The sequence below is a fragment of the Lates calcarifer genome, linkage group LG15 (assembly GCF_001640805.2).
Source record: "Lates calcarifer isolate ASB-BC8 linkage group LG15, TLL_Latcal_v3, whole genome shotgun sequence".
In the NCBI taxonomy this organism is placed as follows: Eukaryota; Metazoa; Chordata; class Actinopteri; family Centropomidae; genus Lates; species Lates calcarifer.
The window spans coordinates 4,785,160-4,810,325 of NC_066847.1; the positions used below are offsets into that span (position 1 = coordinate 4,785,160).

The window sequence follows — 25,166 nt, forward strand, 5'->3', positions numbered from 1 at the left end:
AAGATGCCAGTGCTGTGATGATGTTGACCCTACTTGCACTCATGCATCATTAACGCCCTTTACATCAGTATGTACAAACATAGCTGTATATGTAGCTCTATGTTGATGGATATACTGTAGGCTATATCACCCTGAGAGAAAACATTAGGGGTCTTTATCGTTTATTAAATTTTACTTGCTACCAGCAGGAAGACTAAGCAGTCCAAGCTTAAAAATGTAGGCTGATGATCAAACATCTCTTATCCTTTCACTTGAAGATGGGACATGGTGGTGTGGTGGTGAGTGTGTGTGCACTCAGGACTTCAGAAAGACTTGGCTCTGCTCTGGTTGTTATAGAGGAGTTGGCACAAGACTTTTGCTGGCAACTGTTATGCAAGTCACTGCACTAAAGCAGTTTCCGATCTAAATCTGTAAGCTGGAGGATGATTTAACATTAGAAAAGGTTGCAACTGTTCTGTGCTTTGTGCTTTGTCATCTTTGCTGGAATATGACTTGAGCAACTTCACCATAAACCACAGATGTCTGTTAGCTGCTGCTCTAGTCAATAAACAGTCATTACCACAGCACTGGTAGTCCTAACTGCTCACCCTGGTTAAGCTGCTGTTGTTCAGGTGATAGTTTGATGGTCATGTTTACAAATAATTGCCTAATTAACATACAAACATCAGCATTCATTTGCAGTCTAAGCTCACTGCCTGAGAAAAATAGCCATCACTTTAGCTGCTAAATGCTCCACTATGTGCCCTTCACCAGTACCTAACTCTGTCCCTCTGCCTGTAGATCAGGTCTATCAGAGCTTGTCGTTGCTGGAGATGAGGTTAAGGGGAGTGGTGACAGAACCAAACCAGTAAATTTTGCAGGCTTTTAAACCAAAGGAATGAGCTGAAAGACATTAACTAGATAGATCTATGGAACTGAGATAAAGGGAAGCAGAGTCAAGTGATCATTCCCTGAGGGTTTGTCAGTGCAAGCAATTCCTTTCACATTACACATAGTCATCTGGCCCGTTGTTAATGTAAAAATATTGATTGGTGCAGCTGTAACACTGGGCATGTTGATAGTCACTCAAAGCAGAAATAGGAATCTTCATCTGGTTCATCTGGTGTTTGAAGCTCATTTATCTTGTTGCCTTCGGTATATAAACACCTTTCTTTACTTTCGACTGACAATCACAGTCAGGTGCAATTTGACAATCCTGGTTTCCCAATATCAGAGTATGGACTCCATGGTAAATGCAGTTTGTTTTTTTTCTTCCATATACTTCACCACACAGATGCTTATAACAGTTTTAGCTTGAAGTTTTAAAGTAGGAAATCTATCTGACTCTATGTATGTATGTTTCATTCATATGGCCAGTGGACATTGCTAAATATCTAAATATTTTAGATGTTTCACTCTTTGGAGTCCAAAATACATTCAAAATCATCCATATTTATGAATTTAAAATCAACCACAGTCAAAATACAGCCACTTTCTTTTTAATGCAGCCTTCACTGTATGATAATGTGTAAAGTTTATATTTGAACAACATTATATGCATGAAACACTGCAAGTATTTTCTCTAGTGAAATGTCCTGAAGGGTTTTGATTAGAGATGCACAGTTTAAAACACTGTCAACACCCTTCCATTATCATAAGACAATTATTTTAAATCTGTTTTTTTTCCAGACATTTGTTTTTTGTATATGCCATTCTTAAAAGCTTACATGCAATCAGGTTATTTCACAGACTGAGAACCATATTGGTTGTACACAGTGTGAAGTACAGCAGGTTCTTTAGCCTATAGGGATGATTTGATTGGTGCATTTGCATGAAGCAGGACACCAGGCGTACACCAGCTCATTGCTGCATCCAATCATGACACTCAAGTTTGGACAGTTGATGAAGCTGTTTATGTAAGGACAAGGGTTGGCTGCAGTGAAAAACAGACAGAGCAATTAGGGGTTAGTCCACTGTCTATTTTCTACCTCAGTAAACAATATTCCTTGTAGTATAACATCCTGTTTGTCATACAGTGTGTGTATTTGTCACATTATCTGTCACTTACTGCAGAGTTTGTCTTCACAGGCATTAGGACAGGAAGCACATGTGGGTCCAGCCTTATAAGGTGGCCATCTCCTGAAGTTTCCTCTGTTACATAAATGACAAGTATGTCAGTTTTTTACGCCCATTATTACCAGATGTACAAGTGTAAAACAAAGTCATAGGGTTTCAAGTGTGTGTGGGGGGGTCACGTACGCTCGATAATAGTGGCAGCCATAGAAATAGATGTTGTTAGGGCACAGTGTCATTCCACAGCCAACTCTGTAGGAGCTGTTCCACACCACCTGACAGCAAAAACAAGAAGTTGTTGTTTTCAGATTAATTTGGAATCTTCTTAACAGTTATGCATATTGACTGTTCAAACACCATCATAACTTATTCAAGCTTTGCTCTGTTTTTAAATATCTCATTTTTCAAACAGGCAATATATTCTCTTGTGCATGTTTATTTGTCAAAAAATCAAAAATGTTCATTTGTTTCCTGCAAAAGACTTAACAGTGTCTCCTCAATAACAATAATGGCTGTTTATGATGGTACAATAACTGCTTTTTGAAAATTGCAATCTCTCCAAAGTTTTGAGAGGGATATGAATTGGCCACGCTCATTTTGTGTGAACAAGACGTCTTGTACAGACAATTCACCATGAAATTGTTATTTAAGAATTCAAAACATTCATTCAGCAGCTACAGAAAGCTATATTACACTTTTATGAACCAGTGGTAAAGCTTGGGGGAGAATACTGGTCCTTCATCTACTGAACTTGCAATAACCTTTCTTGCCATTTGACTGTAGCATGGACAAACAACACTGACACTGACATATCATCTTTTAAGTTGTTAGCTACAGTTGCATATTTATACATCCAGCAGACAGAGCAACATTAACTTTTGTTTTGAGTAATTTTACCTCTGCTTTTGGTCTCCAAAAAGTCCAGAGGGAACAATCTATTATTCTCAGTGGCTAGTGTACAGGTGGCTAGTTTTTGTAGGGCTTTACAGCTGAAAATTGCTGCAAGCTGTGGCTGAAAACAGTGTTATGAGATCAGCAAACCAAAGTAATAATGAGCTGAAAAACACTAACCACTCTATAAGCAACTTCTTTCACATACAAGTAGTCATTTGACCTATTATTATTATAGCTGCTATGTAATAGGGACTATTTATACGTTCTCTCTGCTGCCATACGTAGTTTCTTTCCAGGAGTGGGTGGTGGTGATGGTTGCTTGCCAAGAGCTTCAGCTGTTGTTGCATTTACAGTCAGAGGTTAGAATATGCCTTCTGAGCAGCACCTCTTCTTCATGGTAGTCTACAGTGAGTCACTATCAGTTAGACTAGTTGGTTAGTATGCTAACTTAACCTTCAGTTAAAAAAAATCATTTAGTGTTAAAGCAGCAATGTCAACACATTACTCTCACCCTGACATTAGTGTTACCTGTGTGTAGTGACCGATAGCTTGACTGTTGGTGGATCCATTGGGATACAGGTAGTGTGACACCTCACTGTGCCAGGCATTGATGACGTCCGTCCATGAGTAAGGTGAGGATGAATAGAACAGGTTCTCACCTAATTCATATCCTGCTCGATGGTGAGAAAAACATGGCAGCACTGATTAGTGGGTGTCTGCAAATACACAGTTCTTGTTTTTATGTCCTAGTAGATTACATTATTTATATAAAACAGAGTTCATTAAGATGCCTATTGATAATAATCTCCTTGATGATAACATATCCTACTCCATGTAACTTCCTATTAAAAGAAGGTATTAAGACTGGAGATAAGATAATGTTCACTGCGACTCTGACCGTCAGCCACAAGGTCAGTCAGTTCACAGGGAACCTTTATGTCTCTTAGGTAATATTTAAGGTTATGGCATATGTGGAGCAAGGTGAAAGGGAGACAAAGAGAGAGGAGGAACAAAGGAAGGAGAAATATACCATTGAGCTTGCGGGTGCTGGGTGCTCCATGAGCCAGAATGCATTTGTCAACCCAGGCCTGAGCACTGGCTGCTACCTCCTCGCTGTAGCTCTGTAAAGGGAAAAAAAAAAAATAATATCATAACAAATCACGAGTTTCATTTCAAACTGACATCCATGATGTAGAGAAAGATCCATTCTCTTGCAAGATATTGGTTTTGAAAGCTGGATCATCTGTGATTTGAAAGACTGATGAAATTTCAAAATAGGTTCCACTCCAAACCTTAAAATATGGAAAGGTTTTGACTCAAGTAGCCTTCGGCTTTGAGACCAGCTGGTGTCCTGTCATACAGCCCAAAGCCCAAAACTGAATTCCAATATAAACTTTATTTTTCTTTTTGCTCTTCTACAGAAAGCAAAGACCTCCAGACATCCAGCTCTGTTAGAAAGGAAATGAAATGTCTTTTACTTCTGTTAAATAACAGATTTTCAGCTGTGTACAGATCATTTGCATTTGGTCTCAGTAACCAACATTTTAGAGTCACTATTGTTTTATGACAGACCACGGTCAAAAATGTATTTTCACATTTCAAATGCCATTCATAAATCATTTGCAACATCCTCACGGGCTAAGGTGTTGACATGCTTGAAAAAATAAAGGAGGTTCACTGCATCAGAACAATTAAGGTTGAGTCAGCTCTTAATCATCAAACAAAAAGCTGCTTATGATTTATTTTTTCTATTATTATTTTAAGACCTCACCCGCTTTATTGTTTTTTTCCTTCCCACAAACAAAGGAAAACAAATGCTGAAGATTACTGTCAGATAATATCTTACGGCCAAACTAACCATTTTCAGCATGTTAGAAGCCGTCGGCTGAACTGCTCTCCTGAAGGCATTGTGCACGTCAACGATCTCAGCCTGAACCGTTGTGTTTTCTGGGCAAACATCTGCACACACACACACACACACACACACGCACACAGAGAGACAGGTGCACACACACAGACATGTGTAAACACCAGACTAACGACACAATAAAGAGTGATATTTACTTTGGTGGCTTAAAGTCCATGATATGACTCACAAACATATCCTGGTTTAATTACTCTGAAATTACTTGACATAACAAAAGAACATACAGAGAGGATTGTGGGAAATCCCATAATCTTATTGAGAGACTTTCTGGCATGGTCTCTGAGTTGATGCTGGAAAATAAAACACCTCTGTGAAGTTGGGTTTAACTTTGTGCTTACCTTGCTGTGGACACACCACGGCACGCAGCAAAGCACATTTGAAAATGAGAAGAAATTCAAGTTAAGGTCTCATCAGTGACACATAAAAGTGAAAATGACTCATGTCATCAATAATGTACTAAAAGTACTTGAACATTAGTAGTTTAGAGAGTATTTACAACAAAAAGACTCATTGTACAGAGAGGTTCTTACATAGTGTTACATCAGTCATTGTGGGGCTGGGCAATATATGATATTAATATGTATTTTTTGGAAATTTTAAAATGTAGTATGCAGTAATTTGGTAAAATCTCACAAAACTGAAATACTTAAATGCAATATTAGTTCCTCAAAACTGTTCTCCAGTATTGCACTTGAACAAACACAGTTTCCAGCCCATGAAAAACACCTCAAATGCAAAAAATACATTAAATTGTATAACAATTTTGTAAAATATTAAAAACTTGTTGACCCTCCTACTCACCACAACACAGGCGGAGTGCACTTGGTGCAGCGTCAAGACGCAAATCAGGAGTGCGAACATTTTCTACCTACAGCATGATGAAAACAAGACAAAAATGAAGAATCACTGTAAAATTTTATATACAATATATATAAAATATTTTGACATATCATTCTGACTCCACATCAGTTCAGAAACAAAAAGCATTTTATATGTATCTCATCTTCCCATCTGAAATTTAATGCCCAGCAAACAAAGCAATTAGTGAAAAAATAAATAAAAAAATAAAGTCTTTGGTCTGCTAGACCAAATAAAGTTGCATAAAGAAAATGTTGCTGCCAAGGGACTGAATTTTCCCCCTCGACTGCTAGATATTTCCTTCCATTAATTTTTGAAAGTATTATCAAAGGATTAAAAAAAAACACTTAAAATGAATTTCAGGAAATATATCAGATAGGAGACATACCTGCACCTGGGTCTTCAGGAGGTGGAGGTGAGTTGGCACTTCCCTCTCCTTCCTTTTATAGACCCACTGCTGCTCACTGTAGTCAAAGGATACATCACACCCCCCTCCGGCTGTTTGTGAAGCAGCAGTATCCAGGGCTTTACACAACGGATACTGGGCAAAAACAAGTCCATCAAGCAGCACTGAAGAGGCTATTTCTTAGAAAAAGTACAACTGACAGGGAGTAAACATGGAATTGTTAAGCCCTAGGGTGTAGTGGCTACCTGATGTATTGGCTCGAGTTTATACAGCATAAAATGGAAGGGCCTCTGAGGTCAAGGTAAATAAAAGGAAAGGAGCACTGTTAGATTACAAGATCGAACTGTATGGTCCTGTATGTAAATGGATTAAAGTCATGCAGCTCATGTAAGATGAAGACACGCCCATCACTTGCTATGGCAGAAAAAGCAACACATCATGAATGTGACTCTAATTAACGCGTAGGAGTAAGTAATGAAAAATGTGGTATAGAATTTGTCCAATTTTTGTATTTATAAGTGTATGATTGTGAACAATCAGTGTTGTAGGCTGTGTTTGTGACTATTTGCTTAAATAAAACACAGAAAGATGCAGAACAATTGATCTTTGAAATAGCAGCACAAGCTTAGAGGTGAAATATGAGATAACGTATCTTAAACGTTATATAATCAAAAAATGAAATGTAGGACTTGATGTAAACTTTGGAGGGGTTATAGTGAAGGTCATAATAACAACATTTCAATGTGAAGGTAGGTTATGAAAACTTTTAAATTGTTGCTCTTCCTGGGATAAATCTTACAGGAAATGAGGTTTTTAAAACTACACAGTTATCACTGGTCTCTCACAAAGTTAGCAACTAGCTGGTGAAGTAAGATCTGGCTGCTAATCACGCTATGGTGGAGATCAAAACAGAGCTGAAAGGAGAGTGAATATTAGACTTACATTCATCAGACAAATCAAACAAGATGGAGTCTTAATGTTGCTCTCAGTCTGCTGGATGTGTAAATACACCTAAGCCACAGCTAAGCATGGGCCAGTTACTGGTTTCAAGGTATACTGTGGTTTGAAAAAGTCAAGGGTTCAAAACCACTAATATTTTGCGTCATACTGTTCCTAGGCTGCAGAGCTCAGGATTGTGATGGCAACAACGCAATGCATTATGGGCTCTTTGTTCACGCCAGAGTAGAATAAATCTACTTCACCTCTGAATGACCGTTATTTTCAAAATTCACAGTACAATTTAGTGCAACAACATGCATGCAACTGTGTGAACAACAACATGGCAGCAGCTATTCCAAATGCAATGCAATTTCCTTCTCTAGCCTCTCTAAAAGCCCCCCCACCAATTTCTGAGTATTTTATACCAATTTTTGCCCATTAGCCTGTTTGTAATATTTGTTTTATTTGTAAGTCTAAGTCCAGTATGGTACATGCAGTACTATTATTTATATTTCATTTAATCCAAGCAGTATGAAGAACCGTGTGAAGTAAAGGAACAACTTGCTATTTTAGCTGACACTGTAAGAAGCTTTGTGTGAACTAAGCAGAATTTTATCTTCAAGCGAACTTGCATGGTCTAGACACAGCACATTCCTCTCTGTTGATTCTTGATTATGTGTCTTAATGTACAATAAATTGTGCTGCTATCGCCTCTTTGCTTAATGCACTATTGTGCTATTTGTTATACAGCACAATGGGTAGTTGGAGTCAAACAGTCTTGCAGTCTTGCTGGTCAAAGATAAGTTCTACTTGAGCTGCATGAAGTATGCATAGTCTTGTTTTTCCATGATTTTAATTCTTATGCACTATATTTATTGATTCTTTTGAAAAACATTCTTTTATGTTACAACATCAGAGAAATATAATTTTTTTACACATGCTTTAATGGTCCTTATGGTGAAGAACATTGTCTGACTTCTGCTACAGAAAACCAATTAACAGTTGAATTTTCCCCCTGACAGACAGATGTACCTTGCCACCTCCAGAGCTACACCGCTAGCACAGCTAAAAATTAAGATATCAAGTTTGATGCAAGTCCAGAAAGTGACGTAGCATAATTTTAAATTGTGAGATATCTGATAAAGCTATGATGATGTGTGAATCCGGCTCCATGAACAGTAAACTAGCAGTACAATATGAAGTGCAACCCATGGTTGGTTTGTCCTCCCGTCAACAGTAATAAATGTTCTATGAGGTGATGGATATCATGGGTGTAGTGCTTTATGTACCCATGGCGTTGTATACATTCAGATATGCTTTTCTCAGAACAAAAACTCTTCCCATGTGAATAAAGGCACACACCATTTAAAGTATTAGTAGCCATTACAGAGGAGAATTCCAAACAGCCCTGAGTGCAGCGACAGACTAACACCCCCAGGCAGAAAACTGACAACCTAATGCAACATGGCTCTGTGAAAATTATGTGAAAGGTTAAAGCCTTTTGTTGAGAATCTTTTTCTTGCTCACCCCTGTTGCTGAATTCAGGCAGCTCTAATCATTGGGAAAAAAGAAAAATACCACTGAATACATGCATGCTGCTCAGGAGCTTATACAGCTGACAGATTCTGATTGTGAGGTATATTCATAAATTGACACTAAAATTATGAAGTCAAGTCAATTTTATTTCTATAGCGCCAGGGGTAAGAGAAAGACAACATTGCAGATACACAGACTAAGTCAAAATGTAAATAGTAGTAGTAATAATAATAATAGCTCTTAGGGCATCATGCTGTCATCATATCTAAACAAACTCTGTGTTACAGACAAACTCAGACATAAGCACATACCACAAGCACAGGAATAAGGACTGAATCTCACTGTAGCTTAATTACTCCAGTCTTGTTAAAAGATCTCTTATGCTAGTGCTAATGCTAGTCGTTAGTATTTTTGCACTGAATGCTAATCTGCCTGAGCTTTGTCCAGAACCACTTTCTCATATATTCATCGCATAATTTTCTCTATAGTGAGCAGTAAATACAGATTTCAGACATGCACATATGCATTAATGTCATTTAGTGTCATTACTGTCAGCGTCACATGACTATAATTTCCACATCCTATCAAAGCCAAAGCACTTCATCATGTAGCAATCCTTTTAAGCATAAAGTAGAGTACATGCTATGGACATTTGTCACTGCATTGTGGGATTTCTTTAGCACTTGAATAAAATGGAAGAAAGTAAAATACACTGTAGTGCACTAGGGAGTGATTTAAGACACACACAGCCTTTCTTGAAATCCCTGTTTCATCAGTGTTTTGTATTTGATGTGATTCACCACTTGAGCTTAATCAAAAACCAAAAGAAAGAAAAATCACTTTGGACTGAAAAAGATTTTATGAGATAATTTTACATATTCTCCAGGAAATAGAAACTTCAAATATGAGTTATTATGTATATCATAAAATAAGATGCATAAAAATAAAGATATACAGTAAATCACTCTGGCAATATAAAAACAAGACAGCAGAGACTGTAAGAGATGTTTATAGGCTTACATACTTCACTTCCCATATTAAACACTGGGGGGCACTGTCACATCTCTAGACACAGAGGAGCTGAGGTTCAATGACAAAACACAACTGTGACTCTATGTATGAAACCTAGGGACCCAGTGATTGGACAATGTCATTATTTTACAGCAGAATGAGGAGACTCATTTAGGGTTCCCTCAGTGATGTGTTTCGTTCCACTCGCTCTCTCGTCCTATCAGCTGTCTGCCTGAGTCCTCAGCCACTCATGTAAGACTGATGCTTCCACAAACACCAGCTTGCGCAAACACTATGCTTGGCTGCCCATCTTTATAACTCTCCACACATTGTTACCCGTTTCAGCTGTTCCACAGTTCTCCACCGTGCCCTCTGTGGCCGTTTTAGCAGAAAGGTCAAGTTTCCACCGAGTTACGGGACGTTAAACACCACTAATTTGCGACTAAACAATAAGCCCACTGAGGTGAGGATTTGAAGATGACTTCATGGAAATGTCATGTTGCCCAATACAAATGTTTTTCACTTTTTGGTTTGTTTTTTTTTTAGCTATGACCCAGAGCTAAAGCATGTTGGCAATTACACTGTGGGTGATCATTAGTGTCATTCAGGCCTCAGAGCCAGTCAGGACGGCTTCAGCATTTTGGCATCTGTTTGATTTCATTCAGTTTAAAGGGCTGGAAACCAGTCAAGCATCCACACAGCATTAACAATTTCACTTTCTTTTGTTCTTTTATTCCAACTTCAGGTCTCTCCATGGGTATTTCAAAGATATGACTCCTTTCCCTACAGATTGACTCTTTTCCCTTCCAGCACTGAACGTTTTTCATGTCAAGGTGGTCTAGTGAGAAAAACATCCGTCCAAAAATTGGACGTGCGTTGCCCAGATCTAGATATGTGTTGGCAGTCTCCATTTGTTCTTTCAGGAAGGGTGATTAAAGTCTAATGGGGCTCCTGATGTGACAGCAAACAGGCAGGAAATCTCCATCTTTAAAGTAGACATCATTAATTTGCGGCCTGGAGTTAGATTCTGGTTGCCATGTCTGAGCAACACAATGAGGACTGTCCTTGAAAAGGCTGCTACAACCCTGGCAAATGAGCAGGTGAATCCCCTATTAGGCTAAAAATGACTTTGAGAAGAGCCCAATGTCATGATCACATTGTGTAGGACTGGTAAGCCTAATCCCAGTACGTGGAGCTCTTCACTAATAATTGCAGTTATCAATTTAAATAAGTACTTGCTTGTTTGCTTATAAATGAAAGAAATGAATAAATACATTGCATCATTGTCTTTGTGTTATGATGCAGATTAAGAAGACTAACATGCTAACATGTTTAGCAGGTACAACATGTTCTCATATTTATTTAGCCTGTTAGAATGCAAACATATGCTAAACACAAAGCAGCTAAGGCTGATGGGAATGTTTTGAAAAATATTTGGTCATAAACCAAAAATACAGGACAAAATAAAAAACTGGCCTGATGGTGGCACAAGATGAAAAGTCTTTGGTCTGCTAGACCAAAGCTGTGGTCTGACAGATAGATGATGCTAAACCCTAATATATTCAGTGTAACAGCTGTGCTGTCTAAACACCACCTATTCTCCATCCTTCAGAAACAAATGCCGAGCTCTGTTAAAATAGTCAGCATTGCAAAATACATTTTAAAAAGAAATCCTCATTCTGAATCAGTCGGCCTTGTCATGCTGGAATGGAACCAAATAGTCACAAATGTCACACTGTTGTTTCCAAGGTCGAGAATAAACCTCCATGTTCAATAAAAATACTGTTTTTTACAAGTGAGGATAAAAGCATTTTACAAATAAGAGAGCAGAAAAATTTAGATGAGTTTCTTTCATTCACTGGTTTTGTTCATCCATCTGAAGATGTAACTGAGCCACCGCCAAACTCATTTCACCCACCAGGATCCAGTCCAACACTCGTGCCTCTCTCCAGACACAAGGGTCAGTGGGTCATGTTCTCTCTTTGTAATATAAAAGCATGAAACAACAACAAACCAACCATGCCTACTGAAATATTGTCACCATCTTACCATAGCTGAAAACAATGACATATTATTACCTTTTCTGATGAATGCAAGTCCAATTCTAACTTTCCTTTCAGCTCTGTTTTTGGTCTCTACCAACTCTTGAGAGAAAAATCTGGCTCTTTAGCTGCTAAACACTCCAGTGTGATCACCAGCTAGTCATAAACTTTGTCTGTTGCCTGTTGTACCCAAAAATGATTCTATGAGAAAGACGTAAAAACACTCTATAGAGCTGAGGGGAACTACAGAGTTCGGTGAATGACCCCTCAACAGCTGTTTTAAGTCATTTTAAAATCCAAAACAGTCAACAAATCCTTTACAACACAGTCAGCACAAAACTTTTTCTGTTGACCCAAACAGAATCCAACCACACAGTCCTTTACTGTAACCATCAATGCATTTCAAGTGTTGCAGAGAGTTAATGGTGCAGACAGACAGTGATGGAAACTTCTTCCCTGATGTCAGCAGTGTTGCAGAGTTGTGTTCACCTCCAACAAGGATACTACGTACTGACATGAATCTCTGCTGCTGTTGAGGTAGCAGCAGTAGTAGTAGTAGTAAATGTTGTGGCAGTTGAAAGCACAGTTTATGTATCAGATTCTCCAGAGTGGTGGTCCCTCATACAAACTGGCGTAAATAATAAATACAGAGCTATAAGCGGTCCTGACCTGGATGTATTAAATATGCATAGACACCACAGAGAAGCAAAGTACTGAGGATCACACACACAATCACACACATTCAAAACAAAACAACCATCACACCTTTTTATCATTTTTTAGTCAAAGTTATCACCAGCTCACAAAAACACTACAGTGTGTGCATGTGTATTGACTGTATGGCACAGTATTCTGCTGCTTTCTGTCGACTTCCTTCTCTCATAAAAACTATTGATTACTATTTCTGTCCTCCCATCTTTCTTTAGTGCTTCATTCCCCAAACAACACCCCCCACCCTTCCTCCTCCTCCTCCTCCTTCTCCTCCCTCTCTTTCTCTTTAACTCTGGTATTTCCCAGCGAAGCCCCCTCCCCACCTCCCCTTCTATCAACCCCCCCCCTCCCTCCCTGTTCCTCTTTTCTCCCCCCACCCTCCTCTCCTCAGATGGATTCTTCAGTCAGTCGAGTGGAACTGGTGCGGCTGCCGGAGAGATAGACAGTGAGGCGGAGAGGCTGTGCTGAACAGACGCTGGGTCAGAGCGCTCAGTTGCTTCAGACAATCACAGGGGAGCGAGAGAAAGACACAGGAAAAAGACACAGAAAGAGAGAGAACACCACACACACAGAGACTGAAAACAGAGAAAAGGGAGGGAGAGATAGGGGAGGGAGGTAAATATGTGACAGGATGTGGTTTCCCTGAGCTTGCAGAACATCAGTATACAGGCATACTTTGAGCATGACCTAAACACACCAAGCGTACAAGTGTGTTTGAGGTCCGTTAGGTGGCGAGGGGGAAGACGAAGCAAACCGCTGGAACTGCTGCTGCTGCTGCTGCTGTGCCTGTAGAGCCGACAGACACTCTGGTTTCTCTGCTGCCTGCTGGAGGATTGTGTTTCCTTTGAGACAGCCAGCTCCACAGCAACCTCAGTCAGCTTGTCGGACAGGATCTGAACCCGTCCTCCATCCCCCCCTTTTTTTGTTCTGGTCTCCTTCCAAGTAGAATGCGATTCTCTGCTGGAAGCTCTGGTCCAGTTGCTGCCTTTGCATCCGAGCAGTGAACTTCTCAACTAAGATTGTGAAACAGGTATGTTGTTTGCTTTCTCAGCATGTGTGTGAATTTGAACTTCCAAACAGATGTGTTTGCTGCTCTCACGCCTGGTTCTCTGGGCAGCAGTCACTGTAAACTTGGACTGCGTGGTGGCGATTGTTTACCACAGAGAGTTGATCGATGCCACAAGCCACAAGTTCGGCTTCTGAGCAGCGTGTTCGACAACAAGCTCTAAATCCACTGCTACCACACACACATGTTCGCACATTCATTAACACACTCACACCCACTCTGGCCATTCATCACGCACATCAATAAGTCTGGTTGTTTTGAAGTCACATGTGTGATGGATGGTACCGAGTGGGGCTGAGAATGCCAAAAATGTCAACCTGGATCCAATCTCAGACTGAACCCTGACAGTGTTTCAAGATGTGCTTGGCGTACAGTATCACACCACTCCCACTAGTGAGGAGAAAGACGGTGGAGTGTGTGATTTGCGAGCTACTGTACTGTACTTTTTTTGTGCGGCATGCGTGCTGATATGTCCGTGTCTGTCTGTACAAGTGAATGTTTACATGCTTTAGACTATGTGCTCTGGTGCATGAGTTCACCCAAGCATGCGTGAGTGTATGAGATACAAGAGGAGGAGGTTTAAAGGGAAAAACAAGTTGAGGGATGGCAGGAGGTGAAGGAAGGGCGGGGAGGTGGGGGGTGAGGATGTCAGGGAGGAGGAAGACGAGGGCATGAGAGAAAGGAAAAGCCAAGGGGGGAGGAGGACGAAGAGAAGAGTGTGTATGTGTGTGTGTGAGAGAGAGAGAGAGAAAGTGAGTGAGAGAGCTCAATCTGACTGAACTGTTGTTAATTAGTTTCAGCTGGTGAGATGTGGAGCGTCGAGGCTGCGTTAAGTCTGCATTGTTGGTGGGTCAGGAGTTCTCTCTGTCTCAGTCTGTCTGTCTGGCATGTGCACACACACACACACACACACACACACCACACACACACACACACACACACATATGCATGAAAAACATACGCAGATAAACACACATGCAGAGACATCACCAAAAAAAAATAAAAAATCACCCATGAGGCATAGCGCATGTGGGCTCTAACACTAACACTGAAATATGACACACAGGTACACACAAAGGCAAACACAAACATAAAAGATGACAGGTGCAAAACAAATTGCATACACTTACATATTCACTGACAAAAGCACGCTGTAAATACACACTACACACAAACGCACACATGCAGAGAGGGAAAAAAAACAGCCATGTGCTCTATGTCAAGTGTCTATATCAAAGGGTAAATGTACTGAATGCGTAGGACATGCAGTGAACACATGTGAGCATGCATACATGCTGCGCATACACATGACATGAGCACATAAACATAGCTGCACACACAAACACACACACAGAGGACACACTTCTCCATAGAAATCCCATATGGATGCATTATACAATGGCCACTCCAGAGCTCGGCTGTTGGAAATGTGGAAGTGATTGTGGTTTGGACGTCATTAAGCTATAATATAACATGGAAAATTGAGTCATTACTGAGGGCAAAAGGTGGAGAAACCATTAACTCAAATAGTTAACTCATGCAAATAACCAAAAAAACAACATATTTTACTTATCTCTTCGCAGTATATAGCTATGCAGATAGTTTTGTTTTTATTTATCCAGGTTTTATTTTGAGATAAACATCTCTGAGATTTTTGACTCAGCTCCCAAAACAATGGTAATGAATGACATTTCATTTGTGGTACTCACAGCATTGAAAAATTAGGTACCATTTTCCAATAAGACACACATTGTGTAACTAATGGCTTCATTAACGGTTGATAAATAATTCAGTAATGCTTTATAAATCAGATATAAGACATTAATAGGAGCAGAGTGTGGGTTGCCAGGTTGGTATTTACCCTCTCGCATGATATTTGCTGCAGTTTTGCTCCAATGGACTGAAGTTAAGAAAGAAAAGATTCAGAGTTTTCTTAATATGATACTTCCGTGCCTATCTGCAATCATTCCCCCTATCCAGACTGTGAAGTGATGCCTTTATGTTGAAGGTAATATGAGGCCTCAACAGTCTGAGTTAGACAAATCAAGTTGGTCTTTTTTAGCATGAAATTCCAACTTTTTGCTCCCCTGACAGCATTAGCTTGCTGAGCTGCAGCGGAGAGACAGTAACACAAAGAGGGAATTCTGCACTGTAAAGACTGTAGGACTGTTTGAAAGATGCCCACTTGATCTGGATCGTACACACAGCTGAAGTGCTTCATTTCCATCCTTTGTAGTCAGGCTAAGAATGAATCAATTCATGGCCACTATGGACAGGAGGAATGATTTTAGCATCCAGTAACTTTTAAAATGTTTTTATGTGAGGCCAGTTATTGTATAAAAGCACCAACACTTGATGAATTGTTGTAAAAACCTTTTAGTAATGATTTATTAACGTCCAGAGTTGCAAATCACTCACTAACCTTTGGCAACGGCTTATTAGAAAGTGAACAACTCGCAACTCTTTATTAATGACTTTATTAACATTTGCTCTGCAGAAGTGATGGTTCTTTAGAAAGTTAGATCCATTAACCTTTATTGATGACTTACTAACATTTATGCCTTTGTCAATGACTTATTAGCATTTAACTGAATAAACCTCAAAGCTAAATATGAGAAAATATGTTCCATGTAATGTGGGTAAACAGCCCTTTATAATCAGTCCAGGATGTTTTCTTGTCTGTGCAGCAGTGACACACATAAACCTATCCATTACAACATACAGTAACACTCATTGTGGTTCAGAGTTTTTCGTCTGTTACTCATTGACTGTCTGAATCCTTTCTATCAGCAGTCAGTCTGTGTATTTTCTGAGCCTCTGTTGATTTTCTTTCGCTCCAGTCTTTTAGCAAACATGTATTTTAATCAACTTATGTTTGCTATCTGATCCGGGCACAGTGAATCCCCCTGTGTGGTGTGAAATTTGATTAAGGTAATTGGCAAGCGTTGGCTGGTGTAAACCATTAATGTGTACTCCCCTCCACACAGTATGTATAGACAAACCACCCACAGACAGACACAACACAGTGCTAGAACATTATATATTAGGGTACATCCAACTGAAAGGAAGTTATTTTTAAGCAGTCTTAATTTTATTCTACTCTCATTTCATTCTGGTGGTTGTTGCCAGACAGAAACTCAGAGAAGCTCCAGATTTGGGACATGGTGAAATATAAAATATCCATATTTTAGACGTACAGTGCTAATTCCAGCTATTTTTTGTCATGGTTTGGTGCATTTTGGATACAAACTGGTGTCATTTGTTGAACAGAAATCAGATGTGGCATCGTCATTGGCAGTAATATAAAGTTTGGGCAGCAACATGGCTGAATGACGTGCTGGCAGATAAGGTGTGAGTTTTGCAGCTCTCGTGACAGGGTGTCATCTTGATTTCAGCCTCTGCTGCAAGTCTCACATCTTTTTCCCTCAGAAATGTTTGGTTACAAGATCTCGGGCAAAGATTATTTTCCCTCGTTCCCCTGCGAGGTGACAGTGATCATGCTTTTGAAGTTATTCAAGCCTCTGGCACTGCCCTAGACCTGAAACGGCATATTAGGACAGATCCTCAAGGCGAGACAGAAAACACAAGAGCCAATATTCAGCCAGTTGTTTAATAGCTTAGCCTTGAACTGAAGAAATGGAGAGAAAAAAAAACATCCCCCTTGATATTTCTATAAGGCAAATTGACTCCTGTTGTAATGGGTGGTCAAGAAAATTGCAGCAGTATTGATTGGGTAATGTTGAACACGGACATGTCGATAGGGTGTCTGAAAACCTAAGAACTTGGCTTCGGCTGGCTTTAATAAAAAATGACCTGCCTGGAGCAAGTTCACAGAAAGCAATGAGTCACTCACGGGAAATCTCGTCAAACCCCCTCTGCGTTTTGGAGAAAAATAGCAAAGGGGGCAACCAAAGAATTTTCTATTTTTAACCAAGTATCTTTCTGTCCTTCGTTCCTGAAATGACAAACTATCCGTCTTTAACCGTGTTTCTTTGACTGCAGCTTGAAAACTACTGACAGTGTTATAGCATTTGTGCAGGTTGTGCTGAAATAATGTTTTGCTTTTCACTTGTGAGAACTGTACAAATCCCAGCGTGGATAGATTATGCATAACAAATCAAACTCATGACTGTCAAAGACATGCAGAGAAGAGAGGAGGAGGAACAGGAGGACAGGGGGTGTTTGCTCCTGCATATGGAGAAGAGGAAAGAGGAGGAGGAGGAGAAGGAGAGGAAAAGGGAGGAAGATGAACAGGGGTGGGAGCTTATAGCGACCAGAGAAAGAGAAAAAAGAGAGAAACTGACAATGAAAGAGAGAGAGGTTGAGAAAGATTGGTGCCTATTATTCTCCCGAGAAGGGAATAGTCATAGAGGGGTTGGTTCCCATGGCAATAGCTCCCTCAATGAGCGTGTGTGTGTGGTGTGTGTGTGTGTGTGTGTGTGTGGACGGACTGTAACTGGGCCTTGAGACTGTACGGAGACGAGGTTGGCCGAGGCCGTAGGGAGCCAAGGAGCCACCCAAAGCCTTGAAACGGCGGAAAATCTCAGACAGACACTATTGTTTACTCGCCTGTTCTCTCTGCCTCACTCATCACCTCTCATCTTCCCTTTTTTTTCCTCCTGTGAGCTCGCCATTATGTATCATCCTTGGGCATTCAAAGCAAATATAACAAATTCAGTGAGTTGAAAAAGCAATTCCACCTTTGGCACCCATGGCCTCCTCATTGGGAGTGCATAAGGGTTTCAAATATCCAAAATATCTAAAATTTAAACCTTTTTACAGCATTTTCAATGTAGAAATGTTCCATGGTGCACTCCTTTTATAATGTGCAGGCTCTCAAAACTTCAAGCTTTCTTTGTTTCCTTTTTACAGTAAAATATCCATTTAATTTAATTTTCACCAATAGAGAGCCGAAGCAATGACATTATATCTGTGTTAGCGTCTGCTTCACTAACTTCTGTAACTCGGTGAAATCTCTTATCTCTTAAATGTCAACAATACAACATCGTGGGTACTTAGTTTTGACTGTATCCCCTGGACTTGTTATTGCTCAAGTAATTTTTTCCAACTTCTTAGCTGTAATCCCTGCTGTCTGAAACTTCGTCTCTGTCCTGCTGTTATTAGAAACATGTCTGAACTAACCATGACCCACCCTGTGGACTTCATCTGTTGAGCCGTGACATTTTACCAGCAAACGGTTTAGTGTTTATGAGAACAGGATTGACTTCCTCCTTTAACATTCCTAGAGGATACAATGAAACTTTCCTTTCAACTGAAGACCCTAAAAGCAATTGCCTATTCAGATTGGTGGTGTTACAGACGTAAAACTAGCATGAAATTGTAGTGCAGCAAAGAATGTGGTGCATTTTGATCTTTATAATTAACAGAAATGGACTGATTGTTTTGCATGTGTTTTCTCAGTCTGCATTCGTCTGTGAGCAACAGGCAGTACACGCTTGTTTACTGCAGGAGCCCATCAAAAGTGCAACAGGCTCCAGTTGTAAATTCTGGCCATCTGTCCAGGGCCTCGCTACTGTTGTCACACAGAGCACAGAGGGAAACTTCTGCGGGAGATGACGCTCAGTTTAAATTGATTCCAACAGCGACCCAGTTTCATGGAGAAAATACTGTAAATATTTAAGTGTCAGTAGAAACTTCTTTTCTGTCCATTTAGTTGCCTGTTGTGGCCCGAAAAGTCTTTTTTTTTTTTTTTTTTTTTTTTTTAGCCAAAGAAGTGAGCTAGATAGGTGAGCTTTTTATGTCTTGTCATGATATGATGACAGGTATAGAGTGGGTAAAAAGCTGACTGGTAAGCTAACTTTCTATTGCAGTGGATTGAGTCTGAATAAAAGGGTCCTGTAAATCACATGTAGCTCCCTCTCTTAAAAGGACTGTCTAATCACTAAAGGTTACAGCATTAACATCCTGCCTCAGGGTCCATTGTTTTTTTCCTCTCTTTCTCTCTGCATGGTCCCTCTTTTTTCCATCCTCTCTGTTTTCCAACTTAGCTAAAGATTCAAGGTGATACGTAAGCAAGGAAGGAAGGAGGGAGGAGTGGGGGGTTTCCAGCTGTAGTGCGTTAACATTTTCAAGCATTTAACTGAGGCCATCACCTGAAGCGGCAGAGACTGAGGCAGAGGCTCAAAGAGTTAGTGAAGGACATTTTCACTATTCGAGGTTATAGCCTATTAGACACACTTGTTGTGTGTCCTGTGGCCTTTCCTCCAAATGGGTTGTTTGTAAGTGCCTGTTCCAGAAAAGGTCTGGTAAAAAACAAACAAACCAAAAAATGCTTTCACACCTATTTGCTTCAATTCACGCTCTGCGAGTTTGCTTGTTTAGTTCATTCAGATGATGTTAGTTGAAATCTGGTGCAGACTGAGCACCCGTCTGAAAAGGAAGGGTCTTGCTATGGTTTCAAGTGAACTCTGGTGTGTGTTTGACATGTTTGTGGTCTGAAAGCAAAGCATACCGACCACATGATTTTATGACAGTAGATATTTTATTTTAGCCTGATTTCAGATGCTCAACTACCTTACAAATCCATCTGCTGAACTGTTATACTGTAGGCTACAAACTATATTTATGCAAAGTAATTTGGAAACAATGGCAACACCTACACTTAAGCACACGAGTGCAGGGATATTCCCTGATGCATCAAAAAGAAAAATGATTTAAGTCAGAAGTGTGTTGAGCGTGTGTCCTACTTGCCTGTTTTAGCAGTTCCCCAATAAAAAATGAGTGAAATGTAGCAACCACACAGTAAAGTTTTAATATTACAGTATAAATGTGCATAAAGAAAGAGTTCTTCTCTATTCATCGTTATACACGACATAACATAAGGTCCAGTTACAGTCTCGACAAACAGTACTCATGATCCGTTATTTCTGCATGAGCTCATCAGATGAGAGATGTGCAGCATGACTTGCTCTTCAGTCTCCAGAAGTTTTGATTTCCCCACGCGGGCCCATATAGGATGGATGACAGCTGGCACAACTGTTCAATAAATGAGTTACAACAAACAAAAACTGTATTTTTTTTTCCTCAGTCTGGAGCTGCAGATGTTAAAGGACCCTAAAACATCATGATTAAGCTCAGAGAACGATCGCCTTCATGTATACAAGAAACCAGTGATAACTGTGGGTAGGAAACAGAATGTGAACCACACAGTCTTCTGAGTTTAGTCGCACTGATCCACAGTGATTCCCTCCCTTCACTACTTCCAACTTTATTTCTGGACTTGCAAAGAATAACCAGTTCTGACATTTTTCTCAAGAGGACATGACCACAGTTGGTTGTCAACAACGCAAACAAGGGTCAAATGAAGCATTACAGCCAACAACCAGCACCGCTGTTGTTTTCCACTCTGTGAGGTCAGTCTCTCTCACCACTTTTCCTTGGAGAGCCCCTTGACACTACTCCTCACAATAAACTATAGATGATGCTGGACCCTCAGTACCCACCCACCAAATGCAGCCCAGTGCTCCAATTTACTTGTCAGATTAAAAAGATCAAAAGTCTGGAAAAAAAGGCAGGCAAAGAGACAGTGTGAGGGAGAGAGAGCGGGCTTAAAAGGGAGACTACATGGAGAGGAACACAAGAACACAGTGTCCTAATTAATGTCTTCCTCCATTAATCCACTCTGAAGCTTCCCATGCTGCTGGGTTTGATCTCAGCATCGCTGCTATCAAAGCCTTGTAACGTGGTCTTGTAATATGGAGAAGATCTCAGTCAGACGACATTAAGGAAAACCATTCAGTGCAGTCGCTGCCCTGATATGTGTGTATGATCATCTACCACACTGATGCACCATGAGAGGAAAGACTGTAACGCTCTGATTTCTCATTAGAACAACGGCACAGTTTAAAGCTCCACTAGTCAGTATTTCAATCTGCACAGTGGACTGCTCAATTTTTGGTTTTACGAGTTTTTGCTCTCACCATAAAAACGTTTTGATAAATTAGCTGGACGCTACCTACTGTACACCAAATACCAGACAGACAAGGCTGGTGTCTAACTTTAGCAGTTAAGGATCCAGATATTTTACTCAGAACAACCCTCTCTTAGCATAGTTTTCGGTAACAAGAAGTTAGCAGCTAGTGAGTGGACCTACTGGAGCTTTTAGCATCTAAAGCCAAAACCAAACTAAAAAGAGAATTACTATTGGACCTGTATTAGTTACGATGATTGCTAATGTGTAAGTAAGCAACTGTTTAGCCATAATTACTTTATAAGGTGATAATATGTCAGGGCCTTGTGTTTTTCAGCTTTCAGCAGAGTTCTTCTGCCCCTGAGTGATGGTACAATCAATTATTTTGGCTTTAATAATGTGTCAAATCTCTTGAGAAGCAACAGGCAATGACCCCGGTGATCAATTTGAGCAGAGAAAACAGAGCAAACCTTGAACTGACAAACTGTTGAGTGACGACAAAACGCAGCAGTGGAGACAAGCACGTCTCAGATGTTGTCTCTCACATTCAGCACAATACAAAGTGCTGTGGGATGTTTTGGGCATGAGGGCCAAAGCTAAGTGCATCCCAGCTACAACAAAGCATCTGAACGTCAATCCCGGCTTACGAGGAGGGAATCTTATCGAATAAACCCTCTTATCGAATAAAACCTCAAAATGCCATTAGCAAGAGACAAAAGATAGAACAAAATGGCAAGAGGATCGTTGCTAATTCAGCAAAAGGGAAATCAATGGCCCTCTTCCTGTTTTTTTTTTTCCATAGCTACCCAGTGTCTGTCTACCCCGTCAAGCATCCCTGACTCCCTTCTTGTCAATCTCAGAAAAAAAAAAACCACGATAGATGAGGTGAGGTGGGGCATGGGGGGGGGGGGCTGCAACTGCCCGGAGCTCCTGCCACAGAGGGAAGGTTTGAGGCAAGAAACTGACTCAAAAAAAAAATTATAAATCATAAACATCTCACAATTTCTCTGTCAGTTCAGCTCTAAAAATACTCGCCTTCGCCTCCTATCTGGTCTCAAGGAGCTATGCAAATACAAGCCCCTCCATTTTTTGCTCATCCACTTTGTTTTTCTTCCCCACCCCTCCCTCAACCTCCCCCCTATCCTATTGTTCTGACTACCTCTTCTCCATCTCTTGTAGACTACATGACAGAGCTTCGCCTTCCCTCTTGTTGTTCCTTCTCTCTCCGGGGTAGGCAGAGAAATGATAAAAGCTATTTACAAGTAACTGTAGGCAACAATGAAAATCTAAGACTTGGAAAAATTCAAGCTGTTTTTTTTTAACCCTGTTTTTCTTTGATGCCAGAGTCATTTGTGATGCTGCGTGGTGAACTGCAGCGCAGTGCAACGCAGTCCTGAGTGACAATTTAAGAGGGGACTGAAGCGCTTTTAGGGTCTTTGACTAAACCAGCTCCTGCAGATTGTGTTTGGCTTTTTTGTTCTTGAAAACAGAAGCAAGACATTAGTCCTGCTTGGCACGTGCTGGGAGGCAAAAGACACAACTCCTCAGCACATCTTTGACACGTACAAACCATTTATAAGGCCTTTGAAACATTAAACACACAAACTGAGAGGCCTGCAGCGAGCGGGACTCAGTGTGTTCTATTAGTAATCACAAGTCCATCAGCCCGCGGTCCATTTCAGGGAGCTGTTATGAAGCTTGCAGAGATATGATTGTGGTGCATGTTGAGATTCACAAAGCCAAACAAAGACATTCATGTACGTGACACTGGAAATACTGGCTTTCGTGACAACCGTAATGAATCTCTCGCTTCATCTCTCACTCTCTTTCTCCTTGCTCCCTTGTCATATGTTGATCACTCCCATTTCTATTCAACGGACTCTAATTGCAAGCTTTTTTCCCTCTCCAGACTCTACTTGCCATGCATTACCCACTGCCCCCACCCCTTCCCCCCCACCCCCCCTTTTTCCGACGAACAATCTCCAACCCGGCCACCCCCATTTCCTCTTTCTCCCTTGATTGATTCTCACCTTTTCCATTCTTGCCACTCACCTCATTAACGAAGCACCCGTCTGCTCGTTTCCTACTTTGCCTCCCACTCCTTCCTACATCGCAGCCCTCCGCCCCTCCTCACTTCCTGTCCTGTCGTCTCTGAAGCGACAGCCTGCTCGGATTCGTCGTCTCCGGCCAAGGCCCCGCAACGTACTGTAATTAGAAGGGAGCATAATAGAGAGGGTTCCTCATCAGTCGAGTTGGAAAGGGAGGGGAGGGCACCCCCCGCCATCCATCCATCCATCCAACCATCCATCCTTGAGTTTAATCAGCGGGACACAATAGGATGTCACCTGCTCCCAAACGCAGCCACTGGAGAGAGACAGCGATGCTGTCACAAACCATTTGGGGTGAGGTGGCGTCCATAGCGCCGGCTCTTTAAGGCCTCCTCTTTCTCTATGGTTGTCTCTGTTAATTTGGTCTCCCTGGGAACGAGGGAGAGGGAACCCGTGAAAAATCAAGCTCATTTAGTCGCGTTTATTTATTTATTTACAGACGCTTATCCAGCATGTTCTCCTTTATTGGTTTTCCCTCTGAAATCCCAAAGGAATCACGGAATATCTGAGAGTATGAATGTTTGCTTTCATACATGTGAGTGTTTACATGTCTGTGTGAGTACAGTATGTCACAGTGAGGTTAAACTGACCCTCAACCAGTGATACTCACGGCGAGGAAAGTGTTTTTTGATTTTATGCTACTTTACTCCACTACATATCACTATTTTACTGCATTTATTTGACACCTGCAGGCATTCTTTATATTAAAAATTAAGATTTTACACAAAGGATACATCATCAGTTTCTGAAATGTGATGCATTATGACAGATTACATGGCAAGCTAATGCATCTGTAATGTTAATTAATATACATAATAATTAACATTCTGTGGCCATTCTATATGATGACTGCTTTCGCTTAAGTATAATTTTCTAACACATATTTGTACATATTAAGTGTATGTACTCACTTGTAGTCACTTAACACTCACTAGATTATTTTCGATATACATCAAATCACGATTTCTGTCAAACTTAGAGGTTCCTTTTTACCCCTGAGATGTGAAGATACCGTAAGGTCAGTTTTTGATGCCTCAGTTGGAAAGACCCTGATTCAACTCACAGAATGTCAGTGGACAAATTGTTACACTTTTTTTTTTTTTTTTTAGCTGCCTCACAGTTCACACAGAGCACTGCAGGAGCAACAGAGCAACAGGCTGTAAACTTTACAACCACATCTTACCTTTAAATGACCAAACCACAAAACTAACTGTGGGGTTAGATACTTGATGAAAACGGAGGGCAGAGCGACAGCGCGGCGGAGGCAGTGTGAGTCGCTCTGATTCTCGGCAGTAGCCAAAACATTAGCACATGCGCTAATCCTCTGTTACGCCTGCGCTCTGTGCGTCAACCTAACCTGACGTGTCTGTGTTCCAGCCACATGATTGGTTCAGCGCGGCGCTATTCTCATTATCATTGGCTTTTCATATTTCCGGTCAGAACGCTGGTGGAATGAGTTCTATCGACGTTATTATCAAGCATGTGTTATATGTCTATGAGGAGCGGTTTTATCGCGATTTTTATATATATACACTCTGTAATTTATGTATATATATATACTCTGTACAGAAACATTTTTAAAAGATCAGCAAAAATGCTGAAGAGCTAAAACTTGCCAAACTTGCAACTTACTCACATGCCACACACAGAGTGAATGGAACACTGTCTCAGTCTGTTTTGTCTGGC

At 40.6% G+C, this 25,166-nt stretch overlaps 2 protein-coding genes and 1 long non-coding RNA gene across 4 annotated transcripts in view; 1 reads left to right on the forward strand and 2 right to left on the reverse strand.

The window, feature by feature from the left end:
- Nucleotides 1–1,461: 1,461 nt before the first annotated feature.
- LOC108899497 (cysteine-rich venom protein) lies at nt 1,462–6,275 on the reverse strand. The gene is made up of 8 exons (XM_051076087.1): nt 6,120–6,275; nt 5,671–5,741; nt 4,805–4,905; nt 3,977–4,067; nt 3,475–3,617; nt 2,239–2,327; nt 2,048–2,130; nt 1,462–1,912 (listed from the first exon to the last, which is right to left on the reverse strand). The coding sequence occupies exons 2-8, from the start codon at nt 5,732–5,734 to the stop codon at nt 1,776–1,778; spliced, it is 708 nt and encodes a 235-aa protein (XP_050932044.1). The 5' UTR covers nt 5,735–5,741; nt 6,120–6,275; the 3' UTR covers nt 1,462–1,775.
- A 6,494-nt stretch (nt 6,276–12,769) lies between these two features.
- The window catches only part of LOC108899496 (raftlin), a 95,351-nt gene continuing 82,954 nt past the window's right edge, over nt 12,770–25,166 (forward strand). For both annotated transcript variants that reach the window (XM_018699970.2, XM_018699971.2), the window contains exon 1: nt 12,770–13,406. The gene's annotated coding sequence lies outside the window, so the exon portion shown is untranslated. The remainder of the gene's footprint in view (nt 13,407–25,166) is intronic.
- Nucleotides 19,165–25,154, reverse strand: LOC108899498 (uncharacterized). Its single transcript, XR_007814666.1, has 3 exons — nt 24,664–25,154; nt 23,425–23,577; nt 19,165–20,438 (listed from the first exon to the last, which is right to left on the reverse strand). It is a non-coding gene; the product is annotated as an uncharacterized LOC108899498 (long non-coding RNA).